We start from the raw sequence: 18,538 nt of genomic DNA, 5'->3' as shown, positions 1-18,538 counted from the left end.
ATATCATTTTACTATTTTCATTTATGAAAAGCGCTTATGGCTCAATGGATAGAGCATTGATATGTGGAGCCGAAGGTCAATTGGAGTTTTTTGACTGCGTGCATCTCTTTTTACTCCCTCCTTAAAGGAACGGGTATGATTTGTCCACATTTTTCAGAAAAAATAAAACCCCCACCCAAAGCCTGTCTTGTGCGAAATATTAAAAGTGTTCTTTTACTTTATTTTATTATTTTCTCATTTCTTTTAGACTATAAGGTCAGTTGAGAAAAGTAAAGGCCGAGGTAAGATTTGTTGATATTAGAATCTTGTCTAAAAAAAATGATGAACTATATATTTTTACGAGAAATCGTCTCTTGGCGAGATGACATCAAACAAGGAGTCCATACTCTAATAATATGTACTTCTATTAGATGAACTTTTTAACCTATTTATGAGGTGCGTCTCTCAGTGAAACCGTTTTATCCAACAATTTGTGAATGATTATATTTGCTCACACCGAGACAAGATCCAAATCTCTATTTTAACCTTTTACTTAATTTAGGTGAAATTTATACTTATACGTTATAACAAGTATTTATTCCGTTTCATTATACTTACTACATTGAGTTTTTACGCAATCCATTGTGTTGCTCATATTTTGATCATTTATATATTAAATAATGTACATCTAAAAATTATAAAAAATTATACTTGTATGAGATTAGACAATTCAAACAAGAATCCACTTGACTATATATTTTTACAGATTAGCGGTAATATATAAAAAAAACTTAAATGAGGAATAATATCAATAATCTTAATATAACAAATATTTTAGAACAGAGAAAGAAACTAATCATACAATTTAATAAAAAGACTGTAAAATTCCTCATGAGACTCTCATATGATTTGTCATATGAAATAATTCTTACTAGATACTATCTATTAAATTTTCTTGAAAATATTATATTTTTGAATTTAAAAGCTACATAAGATTTCCAAAAAGTTTCTTAAAATATATATTTGATTATTTATATTGAAGTATTTGCTAATTAATAAAGTTTTTTTAATAAAATTTTAATTTCGAAAATAATTCATCAAAAAACATAAAATACATGAAAATCAAAAATTATTTTGAAAAAGACAAAGAATCATCAATCAATCAATCAATCAATAATCATCAATAAAAATTTTCTTCACTAATTATTTGTCATACATAATGATCATCAATAATCATCATGAATGACAAATAATTCATGAAAAAACGACTTGGGACACGTGTCACACTCTCATTAAAAACTTTCCCGCGTATTTTCTATCACGAATCAATAATCAATAATCATCAATAATAATAATAAAATATACTAATGAAAAAAAGACTTGGGACACGTGTCACACTTTCATTAAAAATTTTCCCGCCTATTTTCTATCACGAATCATCAATAATCAATCATCAATCATCATTCATCAATCATCAATAATGAATAAATCATCAATAAAATATAAAATATACTAATGAAGAAACGACTTGGGACACTTGTGACACTCTCATTAAAAATTTTCCTGCCTATTTTAAATCATCAATCAATAATCAATAATCAATAATTGATTAATAAAATATACTAATGAAGAAACAACTTGGGACACTTGTCACACTCTCATTAAAAATTTTCCCGCCTATTTTCTATCATTAATAGGGAAATCATCAATAATCAATCAATAATCAATAATCAATAATCAATAATCATCAATAAACAATAATCAATAAAATATTATAATGAATAAACGATTTGAAACACTTGTCACATTCTCATTAAAATTTTTCCCGCCTATTTTCTATCATTAATAGGGAAGTCATCAATAATTAATAAATCAATCAATCAATAAAATAAATAATAAATATAAATAAAATATACTAATGAAGAAGCGACTTGGGACACGTGTCACATTCTCATTAAAAAATTTTCCGCCTATTTTCTATCACGAATCATCAATAATCAATCAATAATCAAAAATCAATCAATAAAATATACTAATGAAGAAACTACTTGGGATACTTGTCACATTCTCATTAAAAAATTTTCCGCCTATTTTCTATCATTAATAGGGAAATTTTTGATACTGACTTCATATTTAAGGAAATAATTAACACATTAAAACATGTAATATTTGTTGATTAACTATAAATATATATAGATGGTGTGGCTATAAATATGTTTGATCTATTGATATTTACTATATTTTCTTATGTAGACCATAATTTTTTTTTATCACAATCATAAAGAAAATTAAAACTTGGTTCATTAAACCGTTATCAATACTGAGGTGATCCAACCAAAAAAAAGACAAAAATTAAATATTAATTTTCTATTTTCATATACACAATCTGAAGTCTTAAGTTCAAAAACTATATTATGGTATTTTATATACAGTTTATATATTTTATGATTCATATAAAATAAATATCAATCAATCAATAATCAATAAAATATACTAATGAAGAAACTACTTGGACACTTGTGACACTCTCATTAAAAATTTTCACGCCTATTTTCTATCATTAATAGGGAGTTTTTTAATACTGACTTTATATTTAAGAAAATAATTAACACATTAAAACATGTAATATTTGTTGATTAGCTATAAATATATGTAGATGGTGTGGCTATAAATATGTGTGATCTATTGATATTTACTATATTTCCTTATGTAGACCATAATTTTTTTTATCATAATCATAAAGAAAATTAAAACCTGGTTCATTAAACCGTTACCAAAACTGAAGTGATCCAACCAAAAAAAGACAAAAATTAAATATTAATTTTCTATTTTCATATACACAATCTGAAGTCTTAAGTTTTAAAACTATATTATGGTATTTTATATACAGTTTATTTATTTTATGATTCATATAAAATTTTTCAATAATTAATCGTACATGATAAAAATCTACAAATTAAATTAAAATATAATATATTAATGAAAAATCTATAATCTTTCAATGGTGGAATCATAAAAAAAAGAATTATTTTTCTAATAATAAATAGAGTATTTTATTGCATGTTAAAATTACAGTAATTAAAATTTAATAAAAATTATTGACGGATATTTCTTGTCTTACTTTGATTTTATGATTTCATAAGTATAGTTTAATGATAATCAATTTGATAAATTTTTATTGATTGATGGCATTTTTGTCTATTTTTTCACATATATGTTTTAATATAATTGTATTACAAATTATTTGTTCGCATTGATAATTATATTATTATAATAAATACAAAGATTTGATGATTAAGTTTATACTCTACATGAATTAATATTATAAAATAATATTATATAATCATATCAGTAAATATTTATAATTATCGTGCTTTACACGGGATCTAGTTATGATAATATTGTTGAAAGATTACCCAAATTTGTTTTAAAAAGCATTACTTAATATTTATATTAACAATTATTTTTTTCATTAAAAATATATATTCTAAAATTTTTGATATATAATATAAAATATTATAATTTTATACTGTTAACATGTATTTGCATCTTTATTTTAAATTTATATTAAGTTTCTATACTTGTAATAACTAATTTCGTAAAATAAAAGTGTACTTTCTTTGAACTTCAAAGTTGAATCCACCACAATTAGCAACAAAAAAAAAAAAAAAAAGTTCAATTAAAAAAAAAAAACTATTCGGCGCACATTATCAAACTTAGCACAAGTAAAGCGCACAATAGCAATCTGAGAAGGAAGATGCATTCTTCGTCCACCTTCTCCTTCCAATCCTTCAAGTGTTCAACATTCTATCTTTTCGTCGCCCTTATCCTACGCCACCACACAGAACATCACTCTACTTCCTCTCTCCTCCTTTCCTTTTTCTTAATTCTCTTATCATTTCTAGGGTTCTCTTTTCTCTCGTTATTTCTCCAATGGCGGTTCCATAATTTTTTTACCGTTCTTGATTTATTCGATAGTATTCTACTCCTTGCAATATGGGTCGCAATTCGCAGTTCTCCTTCGATAATCTTTTCAATCTCGAGGTGTGTTTTTAATATTGTTATTGTTGTTATTTGCTGGATTTCGTCAAGTAATAGGAGCTTTAAGTTTTGTTGAAATAAATTTTAGTTTTGGATGAATGATTGAGGTGACCATTGGAATTAGGGTTTATTTATACGCGTTGATGTTTTCTTGGTTAAATTTGTTATGATATTGGATTGAATTTTTTAATTGTTGTTTAAATGTTGAAATTTATGGTTTGTTTTGTTTGTTGTGGTTTAGTCCTTGGTGAATTTTCAATTGCCGCACCCGGATGATGATTCTGATTATTATGGGAGTAGCAGTCAGGATGAAAGCAGAGGTAGTCAAGGTGCATTGTTTATATTTGAATTATCTTATCCTATATCATTTAATTGTAATATGTGGTACATTGTATATATTTGTGATCTTTTGTTTTTCGCTTTTGGTGTCAATTTAAGTTTGTTATGTTATAATTCTAATCATTCCTTTTTCTGCATTTGTGTGGTGTTTTGGGAAATATATAATGCATTGGTCTGTTTTTTGGGGTTTAGGGTTTTGGTACAGGGGGAAGACTGTATCTTTCACTTTTCAGGCAATGCTTCGGCATACATATGCTTGTGAATTGGTGACAGAGGTTGTTTCTTGCATTGCTATAAAATAGGATAAAGTGGATGCCAGAATACGAATACCATGAATTTTGGGAAATCATGTATGTTAATTCGATGTTTGTCTTTGGAGGAAGAACATTGTTGTCCATGGGTGATCTCCGTTTACCTTTTATTTTTGATGGGATGAGTATCACGCTCCTTCACCCCTAATACCCATTGATGGACACCATATATTCCTCTCTGAGTATACATACACACGCGCACACTCTCTCTCTCTCTCACACACACACAAGTTTTTTCTTTTCTGAATAAGAAGTCTGTAATGACCTGTCTTGTTTCTTGTGGTTTTGATATGGGGAGTGACAGGTGGTCACAGTAATGGAATCATGTCTGAAAGGGAAGCAAAGAAAAGGAATAGGAATAGGAACAATGATGATGAGTTAGAAAATGGATACTATAGGAATTCCGTTACGGAAGAGCGTTATCGATCTATGTTAGGCGAACATCTTCAAAAATACAAGAGGAAGCTTAAAGATTCTTCTCTGAGTCCAGCACCTGCACGGATCCCTTTCTCTGTTCCAAAGAGTTGTGCTACTGTGCCCGTGGCTCATAAAAGTCGAAAGTTTGTAACTGAGAACCAAGGTGTATTACGTGAGGTGGAGAAAGCTCCAGAGTATATGTTCCGCTCCTATTCTCAAAACATGGGGAACGATTATGATGCAGAATTTTCACTAAAATACGCGAATGACAGGTATAATTGATCTGTATAGTTTAATTACTTTAATTTTGACTGATAAATACTTCATTTATTGCCGAAATTGTCTCTTATTGCTGTATAAATTTTACTGCTAAGTGACTGATTTTGTGAAGATTTTTTCACAGAATGACACAGGATCCTGTATATTTGGATATTGGAGAGGGTATTACTTATGAAATTCCCCCAAATTATGACAAGGTCGCAGCAACTCTGAACTTACCAAGCTTTTCAGATATTAGAGTGGAAGAATTTTACTTAAAGAGTACCTTGGATTTGGGTTCTCTGGCTAAAATGATGGCTGCTGATAGGAGGTTTGGACGTAGAGGTAGAGCTGGTATGGGGGAGGTTTTGCCCCAATTCGACTCACTTCAAGCAAAACTGAAGTCTCTGGTATGTAATGATCAGGCTCAAAGTTTCAATTTGAAAGTGACAGAAGAAGGGTTGAATTCAATTCCTGAGGGAGCAGCAGGAAGGATACAAAGATCAATATTGTCTGACGGTGGTCAAATGCAATTTTACTATGTCAAGGTTTTGGAAAAGGGAGATACATATGAGGTTAGTTTTTGGTGTTTTTAATATGTTACTTTTTTTAGTTACTTTTGTGGTGAGAGTAGCAGTTCAAAGTATTGTATTACTATCAAAAAATATCTTGAATGGCATATTGCAGATTATTGAAAGGAGTTTACCAAAAAAGCAAAAGGCAAAGAAAGATCCATTTGTACTTGAAAGGGAGGAAAGGGAAAAGATCGGAAAAGTCTGGGTTAATATTGCTCGAAGAGATATACCAAAGCATCATAGACTTCTTACTAACAACCATCGCAAACAGTGTATGGAAGCAAAGAGGTTGGCAGAATTCTGTCAGAGAGAAGTATGCTTTTTTTTTTTTTTTTTTTTTTTCTTTGTTCGATTTTGCATTGAAGAAATTGCTTTTTGGACTAGGAAGTGGTTTATATCTTGGCTGCTTCTACAACAGGTGAAATTAAAGGTGAGTAGATCTCTCAAATTGATGAGGGGCTCTGTAATTAGAACAAGGAAACTGGCTAGAGACGTTCTGGTTTACTGGAAACGAATGGAGAAGGAGATGGTAACTTTATTTCATTTATTGATCTATCTATTTATTTATTTTTAATTTGATGTGTTTCTACTAGATATTTTTTGCATGAATTTTCTTTTAAGAAAAAAGAGATATTCTCATGGTAGTTTTGTTTAATATATTGGACTTGTATGAATTGGAACTCGTATCTAGTTGGTATTGATGGGTAACCTTTCATTTGCCGTCTGAATCTTATTCCACTAGTTTGGCTCAATCTTGGAATGAATTCTTTTTCTTTGCTTATTTCTTAATTTCTTTAAGATAGCAGTTAAATATCATAACTGCAAAGTGAGGAATACAAAGTCCAATCCAAAACATTTGACTTTGGACAAAAAACTAACACAAAAAATAGCTAAGAAGTTTACAAATAAAACACTTTTTACAAAGAAAAAATCAACATAGTAACGCTTTACAAAATTGATTCCGTGTTTACTTAAAGGTATAAAAAATAAAGGAGACAGCTACATCGACATATTGGATGTAAATTTGCAGTTTCTCTTAATGCGAAGAAATCATGCATTGCTTTATTTTCATATTAGGTTTGTGTAGAATTCAATCTACCCTAGAATTAAATACTTCATATCTAACACTGATTGAAAAAAAGCACAGAACACAAGGGAGAATATGTAAAATTACAAAATCAACTTGTTGGAGTTGTGCATCAGAACTGAGATGACAACTGGCTGGTTGAGCTGTTGAATCTGTCCAGAGAAGACGTCTGGAAAGTGTCAGCTGCTGGTCTTTTCTTTTCTACCCTTTCACTTGTCTCTTTAAGGCTTGATACTAGAGGGAAGGAATTCTGAGTCTTATGGGAGGGGAAAAGTTTCTTTCCTAATGGTGGGTTAGGGACTTAGGGTGGATTTGGAATCATTTGGTATGTGGTTCCATCAGAAAAGAATGGCTGCCAAAACCTATAAGCAATTTGACTTTAGTTTATTCCATTACAAATGCTTGAACAAAACACCCCTTAATGGTCTGAGTTCTCCATCATGTGTGCATCCACCAATTACTTTTACCCGTGTTGTCGAGTGTAGCAGTGGCCATGTTGTGGTAGGTTCATACCTTGTAAGTTACTGAGTGGTCTAGGTTTGAATCCTATTATGATTGTAGAGGTAGGAATTTTCATTTTCCTTTCCCCACAATTCTCATAGGGCTGGCTTTGAAGCGAAACTTGTTTTGATCAGTGTCTAGTCCTATAGGGTCCTTACTCTTTATGTTTGAGTGAAACTAGAGTTTCAGGATTGATTTGAACCACCACTATTTTTTGCCATACTTTACTCTGTGGAATCATGAAGGATGATCTCTCTCTTTTTGCCCTCTATGCCAACTGACATTTGAGTTGTATGCTGTTTTTCTTCTTAGGGAACTCTTTTGGTATTTTTCTATCACATTTGCTTGTTACTGATGAAAATGATATTAGGAACAACGTTTGTGCCCTTGGTTTGCTCTATCATTCAAATGAAGTACATTTGTTTAAAGGTTTATGTAATTTATTTTGAAACATTTTTCCTGGCCAGTAGGGATAACTACACTTTGGTGTCTCTTTAATATTTACCTTTGTCAACTATCATCGATATCTTCTGATTGGTGCAGTGAATCTTTTTTCGAAACTTGCATGTGAAAAGTCAGTATGCTTATAACTTTGTAAATCGGTGTTCCAAAACTGCAGTTTCTGCATCACACGTTGGAAAGATATAATATGCTAGCTTAATCAAAGAGTCATCTATTGAGCATCTCTAGTTCTGTTTATGCTAAAATTACTACTGTTCATTGTTTCATTGCAGGCAGAAGTGAGAAAGAGGGAAGAAAAAGAAGCTGCAGAAGCTCTGAAGCGTGAACGTGAGGCTGAAGAAGCAAGAAGACAACAAAAAAGGCTTGATTTTCTTATTTCACAAACAGAACTTTTCAGTCATTTCATGCAGAACAAGTCTACTGTACGCCCCTCTGAGGCCTCTGCTGGTGCCGAGGAAATTAGCAATGAAGAAGTTGAAGATGAAAAGGCTGTTGAAGAAGATTCGGAGGATGCTGAATTAAAGAAAGAGGCTCTAAGGGCTGCTCAAGACGCCGTTTCTAAGCAGAAAAAGTTGACTAGTGCCTTTGATGATGAGTGCTTGAAGTTGCGGCAATCACCAGATAGTGAAGTTCCTGTTGAAGATGCCTCAGCTCCTGGATCCAGCAATATTGATCTACTTCATCCGTGAGTGATATTTTATCTGATCTTCTCTATTTTAGTAAGGTTTTTGATTTTATTATGTATACATCATTCAATGCATTATTGTTATCTGAATCTTGGTACTCTCTTCAGATCTACTATGCCGGTTACATCGACAGTACAGACACCGGAGTTATTTAAAGGCTCATTGAAAGAATATCAATTGAAAGGCCTCCAATGGCTTGTTAATTGCTACGAACAGGTTTGTTAACTTACTTTACTTTCACACCCTTTTTCTCCTAGTATGCTTGCCATTATTGAAATTTCATTTGTTATCTGTTTGTCAGGGTCTAAATGGTATTCTTGCTGATGAGATGGGATTAGGGAAGACTATACAAGCGATGGCCTTCTTGGCCCATTTGGCTGAGGTAAATAGTTGGTTTGTGTCTAGCCCGTTTAGATGTTTATTTACAACTTCATAAGTTACAGAAATGTAGGTTGATATCCAGGGACTGGGATAAGGTCAATGTATTATTTTAGTATTTCTTGTTTTTTTATATTTAGGTAGATGACTTTATTATATTTCATTTACAGGATAAAAATATATGGGGCCCATTTCTAGTGGTTGCTCCAGCATCAGTCTTGAATAATTGGGCCGATGAAATAAGTAGATTTTGCCCTGATCTAAAAACACTTCCATACTGGGGTGGACTTCAAGAACGGCAGATTCTCAGGAAAAATATTAACCCGAAACGACTTTATCGAAGGTAATGGTCAGATCCTTTTTGAACTTTTGCATATAATTATATGGTACTAGGTTACAAGCTTAGCTACTTCAGTATCTTGATGTAACTGAGACATGAATTTAAATGCGATCTATTGCTTGTCTTTGCTCGAAACACATTGTATATGTTGTTTGGTTGAGTATAGGTTTGTCACTTGTCCACTCTATATTTTCAATGTTTTTATACTGTTCTTATATGATCTTATGGATATTTCCGTCAATAGAAAAAGTAGAATCTTTTAGATGGATGTAATTATGAAGTAGATAGTGGACATTTTATTGGATAATAAAGTTAATTGGAGAAATTATGGGGACCATAAGCCTTAAAAAATATTTAAATAAAGTTGGTGGGGACCTTAGTTTTACACGCTTTGCGCCTTGTGCATCTCGAGCTTAGGGTCGGCTGAAAATGCCTCGGTTAGGTGAGGCAAAGCCCACTGCAAGAGCGTGCGCCTCGATGCGCTTCACGCCTGGTGCGCCTCCTTGTTGGGTTGGGTAATTAACTTATCCTTGTTTGTTTGAAAATAAGTAAAATGCAAAACTCAAATTCACTTGAATATGAAGTTCATAAAATCGTTCCTTTAAGAAACACAAACAACATGCGAAGAAGAAAATAACTTTGGGAATTCTTCGTATTCTCAATATAATAGTTTTGTGCTAAAGTGGTGTTTGACGCAAGAATAATAAATGTTTTTAAGTTTGTTGATACTAAAATATGAATATCATGTTGTTTGAAGTATTATATATGTGTTAAAATTGAATTTTAAGCTTTAGTGAAAAAGTGCGCTTCGCATACAAAAAGCTCGCGCCTTCGCTCTGCGCTTTGTGCCTAGGCTCTAAGGGCCCTTAGCGCCTCTGTGCCCCTCATGCTTTTTAAAACTAAGTGGGGGACCATATGTATTATAAGATTTTAAAATGAAGCTAATGGACAATATGTGGAGACCATAATCCGTAAAAAATGTTTAAATTTTCAAGCCTTTTGGGGTAAACTTGTCCTACTAGTCTTACTGGAAGTGATACTACTCTGCTAATGTAGCTTGCAATATACTTTAGGCCTTACAAGTTATGTGTGCTAAGTTATTTTTAATCGTACTAAAAGTTGCATTAATCTGCTTATCAGCTTACTTCTCTTGAAGTCTTGTTAATCCCATATTTTGGCTCAAAGCGTTTTCTAGAAGGCTTAATCCCACCTTATCTTGAGTGATTCGTTGCTCACACCAAAGTTTTTATTTTTTATTTTTTATTTTATTAAGATCCCACACCTCTTCCTTGCGTAAATGTTGAATCATGATCTCTTTGTGGAATTTCTTTTTGTTGTCTTGCTTGGCGCAATTGTGATGAGAGAGAGAGATAGGGAGAGTGTGAATGTGGAGCTTTGATGGAATTCTTCTTTACAAGACCAGCTTTACCCTTCCGGTAGAAGTTGGAATTTCCTGCTGGTCGCATCTTCAAAGTTATTAAGTTTCGTTGTTTATACTTCTCATGTGGTCGTATTTTTATGGAAACAAGTTTGTAAAATAAGAAATCCTAGTTTTGACTGAATATGGAATACAATTGGTGCTATTATGTTACATATTAGTCGCTTTATAATGTATTTTTTTACTTACTAAACTGTCAGATCCTGTTGTGTAACTTTGATTCAAAACAATGCCAAGATGTCTGTTATAAACTATGTTTTTATGGTATTAGTCATTTTTTTTGGGTTTAGGAGTTCCTAGTATCAAACTTGTGTTCTATGCTGAAATATAAATACTCTGTTATAAAAATCTTGGATTGGTATAGAAGTAAAAAATGTATCTCTATCAACTTGTCAGTTTGTGGAACAATAGCTACAAACCTTGTTTTAGCACCAGCAAAGTGCTACTTCTCTCTGCGACACATCGAGTAAAATTCTACTTCTGCGACACATCACCAGAAAAATGCTACTTCCATGACAAATCACCAGAAAAATGCTACTTCCACGACTTATCTACTTTTTAGTTTGTGGCACGATACCTTGTCCTCATTTTCTATTCTGTGGGTCTTATCTTAATTTTTATGGTCTTGTCTGATAGGATTCATTAAAATATGAATAAGTAGCAATTTTTGAAATAAATTGTGGAGAATTGACCCTAGGCCTCTGTTTCATGCAAAGGACCTTGCTGAGTCCTAATTAATCAACAATTTAAAGAAAATTGTTGAGACTAGAGACACAGTGCGAATTAAACTTCCTCCACCTTCTTAGGATCCGTTCCTTTCTAGAAAAATCATGATATAGTTTTCAAGAGATGATCATATTCTTGGTAGTGTTCAACTTATCCCACAAGCCTGTTTTGTTTACAAGAATACCAAAACCTTAACCCCATAAGATGGTGTGTATTATGGAGTTGATAACTGTGAATTGCACCATGCTGCTGATTGAAGATTGCAGTATTAAGCATCATTTTTTCTCAGTGCCATTCTTAGAAATTTTTGGCAAAGATATTTATGCCCATATTTGCTGTCTGCCATTTTTGAATGTGCCTACAGAATACATAATGTGAACCAGGAGTTGGTTGATTATGGATTCATATCTTTTGCTTGATGAGTTAGTCTAGACATTTTATGAAGAATGAGGCTCCTATGAATTTGAGTGTAATTGGGATTTGGGTCTTGTCCAAATGTCATAACATAGCTTTTGCCTTTTTTCAGGGTTTGGGGTGGGGTGTGTGGGTCAAGGTTTACGATTGTTTCTCTTGCTTTCATTTACACTCTGAACCAGGTACTGTTGTGTGTTGTCTGCTCTTATGTGCTAATAGATTTGACTGCTGTTACAGATATTCTCTAGTCAAACATGTATACATATGAATAATGACATTGCTGATTGCTTTAATTATTAGCATGCATCTGACAGCCTTTTAGTACCTTTTCTCAATAAGCTGAATTAGTTTTCTTGTCATCTAGTATTCTAGTTTAATTCTTCTGCTGTTTGTAGCATGCATTTGCTGTTGTGATGGTTTTGAGACATTTTCTTATGAAACATTCTTGAATTTGTCTATTAGGGATGCTGGATTTCATATACTCATCACAAGCTACCAATTATTGGTTACTGATGAGAAGTACTTGAAGCGTGTCAAATGGCAGTACATGGTACTAGATGAGGCTCAGGCAATCAAAAGTTCAAGCAGGTTTGTTCTTAATCTCATATTATGAAGATTCATAGACTATGTGCTAATACTAATTTGAAAATTTTGTTACATAAATATGTAAATTTATCTATTAAATTCATCTTATAAGCATATTATATTTTCTTTTGAATCGCAGTATAAGATGGAAGACTCTTCTTAGTTTTAACTGTCGGAATCGTTTGCTTCTGACGGGTACACCCATCCAGAACAATATGGCAGAGTTATGGGCTCTTCTACATTTCATCATGCCCACTCTGTTTGATAGCCATGAGCAATTCAATGAATGGTTTTCAAAAGGGTACTTATCTTTACCATTCTTCTTGAGTTTGTAACAAAGTGCACAAAATCACAGAGTTTATATTCTGCTCATGTGCAGGATAGAGAGTCATGCAGAGCATGGAGGCACCTTAAATGAACACCAGCTAACTAGACTGGTGAGTGTGCTTTAGTTTCAGTGTTTGTTCTTATTGCATTTTAGTCGATATCATTTAACAGTAATTTCTAATAAATTTCCTAAAGTGTGATTTCTTTAACCTCCTTATGTACTTATTATTGTTGTTTCTTTGTACATTTTTTAATTTCTTTTTTCTTTTGGATTAGCATGCAGTACTCAAACCTTTTATGTTGCGCCGGGTTAAGAAAGATGTGATAACTGAGCTGACTGGAAAGACAGAGATAACCGTGAACTGCAAATTGAGTTCCCGACAACAAGCTTTTTATCAAGCTATAAAGAATAAGATTTCTCTGTCTGAGCTTTTTGATCATACTCGTGGGCTTAGTGAGAAGAAGTTTATGAGTTTGATGAATATTGTTATCCAGTTGAGAAAGGTACATATTTTTTTGCTTTAGTTTCATATTGCCTTTGATAAACTTTGCAGTGCATAATTTGTTGGCTGAGATGTGTTTGCATGGGAATGTAATTACATTATTTTATAGTTTTTGATGTTGCTTTGGATCAGGCTTTGGCATTGTCGTTGAATAATTTATGAGGTTGCTTATGATATCTTCGAACTTTGATTGGAACCCTCACTTAATTTTACTTCATACTTTATTATCCTTTTCCTTTTCTTTTGGTGAATTTACTGAAATCAGTTTTAAAATTTTGGAAATCTATTATTGTAGTTTTTTATTGTTTTCTAATTTTGAACATCTCATGCATTTACATGGACACAATCTAGTATGTATATCTAATGTTTCCTGAAATTGATAGGTTTGCAATCATCCAGAACTATTTGAAAGGAATGAGGGTACCTCATATCTTTATTTTGGAGACATTGGAAATTCTTTGCTACCTCCTCCATTTGGGGACTTGGAGGATATATCATATGCTGGTGGTCGAAATCCTATAACATACCAGGTAGTGTACGAGGATTATGTGGTGTAGTTTTGCTTTTAATGTTGTGCTATATTCTCATAGCTGTGCTATAGCTTATGCATTCCCATTTCTTTTGATGCCTGTTTGATTGAATGATGGATGTTTTCTCTTCTTTAGACACCCAAATTAGTCTATGAAGATGTTATACGTGGTTCTGGGATGCTTGTTTCTGCTGCTGGGCGTGGTCTCAGTAGAGGGTGTTTTGAGAAATACCTCAACATATTTACCCCGAGTTCTGTACATCGGTCCATAATACCCCAAGCAAACAGCACTAATGCGCCATCTGTCACAAGTGAAACATTTGGCTTTACTCGTTTGATGGGCCTGTCGCCTGAAGAGGTTTCCTTCTTGGCTAATAGCTCTTTCTTGGAGAAGTTGATGTTTGCTATGTCGACACAAGATAGACGGTATTTTTATGAGGCTGTAGACTTGATGGATGTAAAAGATGGGGATATTCAAATTGAAAGAGGAAAAGTTAGCGCTGTCATCAGAATGTTGTTAACACCTGGAAAATCTGCTAGTATGTCTCTGAGAAGAAAGTTTGCAACTGGTCCAAAGGATGCTCCTTTCGAGTCTCTGGTGGTTGATCATGAGGATAGATTCATGTCAAACATTTCACTTCTTCATTCAACATATACTTACATCCCACAAAGTAGAGCACCACCGGTAACTATTTCACCTTTCCTTGTGTCAATTTGTTATGGTAATGATATAATGTCATGTTGATGTGATGTGCTTGGTTACTCAGATTGTTTCCCACTGTTCGGATAGAAGTTTCTCTTATCAAATGATTGAAGACCTACATAACCCCTGGGTCAAAAGACTTTTTGTTGGGTTTGCTCGGACATCTAATTATAGCGGACCTAGAAAGCCAAATGGGCCCCCTCATCATTTGATTGAAGAGATAGATTCCCAACTACCTGTATCTCAGCCAGCACTTCAACTGACATACAAGATTTTTGGTTCTTGTCCACCCATGCGGAGTTTTGATCCAGCAAAGTTACTTACTGTAAGATATGTTTTTCTTGTTGGTTTTTATTCAGTCAATGATGTCAACACATTGGAATTTGTGATTGTTTTGGTATTGTATGCAAAATTTAGGATTCTGGGAAGCTACAGACCCTTGATATATTATTGAAGCGTTTGAGAGCTGAGAATCACCGGGTTCTTTTATTTGCACAAATGACAAAAATGCTAAATATTCTTGAGGTATGTATATTTATTTGCACAATGTCTGCAATCTAACATCTATAGCATGTTCTAATGTTAAGGGTCATTGTGGGTTGGGTAGCTATTGTAAAAGTGTTAAAAACAAGTGTTGAGTACCTTAAGGATACATAAAATGCAACATAGGTAATACTATTTTGAAAAGTTTCCGAATTAATGTTCCTCTTTTCTTTGAATTCTATACTTTTTTCAATTTATTTTTTAACACTTTTTTTACGATTGCCAAATTTAACTTTAAATAATTTGTGGGATAGAGGAACTTGTCTTTTTCTTTCTCTTTGATTGTATATGCAATACTCATGATTTAGAAACAAAAATATTCTATCGACTACGAGCATTGATAGAATTTAGAATTGGTACATTATACATTACACGAATAAGTTTCTTCTCTTACATGATACATAGTATGAAAAATCTGCTTTTGTTGCTTGAAAACGCCTTGTATTATACTTTGTCTGCTGTTTACATGTATCATATATCATATATGGTTTGTATTAATGCAATTTCTGTCCGGATACATAAAAGAGCTTTTGCTATAAAATATCATAAATGTATTTATTGGATTTCTTCTTGTCTAAATTTTAGCATTATGTTGATCAATGAAATTTGAATTTGCTTCCAACATATTTATTTCGTGTTTGTTGCTGTTTCTATGTGTAATTGCTGTGCATATGTATTTGTGTCATTGTGAACTTTGAACTGTGTAATTGAAGTTTATTTGAACAATCTCTAGCCCATATCTTGGTTATCGTTCGACTTGATGTCAGATTTTAGTATGTATATAGTTTGTATTTTGTAACAGGCCATGCGTGTTTAGTTTAGTTACTGGATTCATTAATCCGACCTGTACACCTTGCAATTGATTCATGTACTTTGCATTAGGTGCCATCTTGTATGTTCTCAAATTGCAATATTACATTATAATGATTGGAAGGTTATCATATAACCAGTGGCTGAAAGTCCCTTATGTAAGGAACATTTCAGTATTTGTGGCATCCTTATCATGGTCCTTTTTTTCTCTTCTGTTTATGGTGTTTTTGAGGAGGTATGTAATAATGCTGACCTTATCACTTCTTCTCAGGACTACATGAATTATCGAAAATACAGGTATCTTAGACTTGATGGATCATCAACCATTATGGATCGGCGGGACATGGTTAGAGACTTTCAACTTAGGTAGAGATTATATTTTGTTTCTATTCTGTTTGGTTTTGGTTTTTCTCGTGGTCGCTCTTCGTAAAATGACTAACGGGGTATGGGGGACAAATGAGAAATCTCCATGAAGGTATACGATGCGAGATGGGGTCAGTAATTGCAGAATTGATACTTTTGTGCTTCTATGACTTGCAGGAATGATATTTTTGTATTTCTTCTGAGTACGAGGGCAGGTGGCCTGGGCATCAATCTAACTGCTGCTGATACTGTGATATTCTATGAAAGTGACTGGAATCCAACTTTGGATTTGCAAGCAATGGATAGAGCCCATCGTCTGGGTCAGACCAAAGACGTAAGCCATCCCAATTTGCAATCTCTGTTTCCTCAGAAAACTTAAAGATTGTTGTTGCTGATATTATTCTGTCAATTTCATAATATTTCCTTTTCTGCACACGCCCTATATTTGGAGTCATGTGATCTTCATTTATTGATTTGCATAACCTTGAGGGTATTATGAAGGTTAACCAATTTTCATAAGTCATAATAGATCTAAAGTTTTAACTCTGCTGATCTCCCGCAATACCAGAGCGGAGGGGGAGGAGCACTCAAGACAAGGATTAAAGTGTGCTTGTTTGTTGTGGCCATAAGTTAAAGAGTTCTCAATAGATTTTTATTTTGAATCATATTCTTCTTTCTTTGTTCAGGTTACTGTCTACCGTTTGATTTGCAAAGATACAGTTGAAGAAAAGATTTTGCAAAGAGCAAGTCAAAAAAGTACTGTTCAGCAGCTTGTAATGACTGGAGGGCATGTACAAGGAGATTTGTTGGCACCTGAGGATGTTGTATCGTTACTCATCGACGATGCACAATTAGAACAGAAATTGAAGGAAGTGCCATTACAGGTTAGTGTTCAATAATCATGTAACATGTGTTTTTGGCATGTACCATTTTTGTCGGTGCTTATGTTCTTGGTCTTGTTAATTCCTGAATCAAAATTCCAATCTTGAAATACTTTTCTAGGTCAAAGATAAACAAAAGAAAAGGCGGGTGAACAAAGGTATACGGATAAATGCAGAAGGAGATGCGTCTTTGGAAGATCTTGACGCGGTTGCAAATGAAGCTGTCAATATTGAACCCTCTCCTGATCCAGATAAGGCAAAGCCTAACAATAAGAAGGTGAATAGAAATGATTGAGATTTCACTTGCCAAGTGTTTACACACTCATGTTGTGTGGGTCGTTATGAAGGTTTTTCCAGAAAAACTAGATGAAGTTAGTACTGTCGTATAGCAATTCAAGCTGTGCAATTTCTTCTCTTTTGTAGTTGACAAAAAAATTCAAAATGAAAACTTCTACCTACTCGTTTATGGGTTCCGTTATTTTCATATCTTTGACTATCTTCGCTATTGTGCAACTGATGATATTTCTTTTTCACTGCAGAGAAAAGCTGCTGATAAAAATGGCCAAACAAAGCGAAAGGCTAATAAAGTCACGAATGCAGGAATAGCTGATGTTGGCTTAACTTCAGGGAATGAGTTTGATGACTCCATCGACAACCTTGAACAACAACAAAGACCGAAGAGGCCAAAGAGGGAACGACCGACAAAGAGTGTGAACGAAAATATTGAACCTGCATTTACCGCTATGCCTGTTGAGGCCCTACAGCAGCCCGAAATCCTATCTGCTATTGATCGAAGTTCTGGTGGATTTTCAATGTCGGGGCAAAATCTCAACTTTCATCCGAGCAGTTTGTAGTTAGATATAATTAAAATTCATATCCTCCACTTTGTCCCTCTAGGGAGCCTTTGCTTACATTCTTTTTGATCCCCTAGGTTAGATTTTGCAAAGCAAGCAAGCTCTTATGTAAGTGTTGTACAGCTTCTTTAGTTACTGATGCCATTTTCAGCTGCCCATTATTAGCTGCAGCTACACTGTATATAAGGAATATTGATCTCAGAATAATTATAAGCCAAGTATTTTCTTTTGCTATATATAACTCTCCTTTTTTTTAATTTAGTGAATTTTTAATTTAGTGAAAATTCACATGGTAGCATTCAATTTTTATAAAATGCCAGTGGTAGTATTTTTATAAGAATTTTTCTCATGGTAGCATCCAATTTATGCACTATCTAACTGCCGTAGTATTTTCTGTTAAGTTCTTGTTAATTTCCGTTTAATTTACCATTTTGTAAGATTTTTCCACATGGTAGCATATTTATGCTCACAAATGTTTAATTCACCGT

General features: G+C 33.2%; 1 protein-coding gene across 2 annotated transcripts; it reads left to right on the top strand.

Annotated features, from left to right (window-relative positions):
• Positions 1-3,670: 3,670 nt before the first annotated feature.
• LOC130813477 (chromatin-remodeling ATPase INO80) lies at positions 3,671-18,284 on the top strand. Of its 2 annotated transcripts, none has more exons than XM_057679318.1 (23): positions 3,671-4,023; positions 4,262-4,340; positions 4,975-5,359; positions 5,491-5,920; positions 6,033-6,233; positions 6,339-6,449; positions 8,243-8,655; positions 8,764-8,872; positions 8,958-9,038; positions 9,205-9,377; positions 12,415-12,540; positions 12,677-12,838; positions 12,917-12,974; positions 13,141-13,368; positions 13,751-13,897; positions 14,033-14,581; positions 14,664-14,924; positions 15,017-15,124; positions 16,224-16,318; positions 16,493-16,649; positions 17,002-17,199; positions 17,318-17,473; positions 17,736-18,284. In XM_057679318.1, the coding sequence occupies exons 1-23, from the start codon at positions 3,976-3,978 to the stop codon at positions 18,048-18,050; spliced, it is 4,590 nt and encodes a 1,529-aa protein (XP_057535301.1). In that variant the 5' UTR covers positions 3,671-3,975; the 3' UTR covers positions 18,051-18,284. The 2 variants fall into 2 exon arrangements, with proteins under 2 accessions (XP_057535301.1, XP_057535297.1); XM_057679314.1 differs by having other exon boundaries at positions 3,724-4,023; positions 4,262-4,349.
• Positions 18,285-18,538: the final 254 nt, after the last annotated feature.

Source organism: Amaranthus tricolor, chromosome 1 (genome assembly GCF_026212465.1).
Source record: "Amaranthus tricolor cultivar Red isolate AtriRed21 chromosome 1, ASM2621246v1, whole genome shotgun sequence".
Lineage (NCBI taxonomy): Eukaryota > Viridiplantae > Streptophyta > Magnoliopsida > Caryophyllales > Amaranthaceae > Amaranthus > Amaranthus tricolor.
Note: the sequence above shows the minus strand (reverse complement) of the source record. Positions and strands in the feature narration are given on the sequence as shown.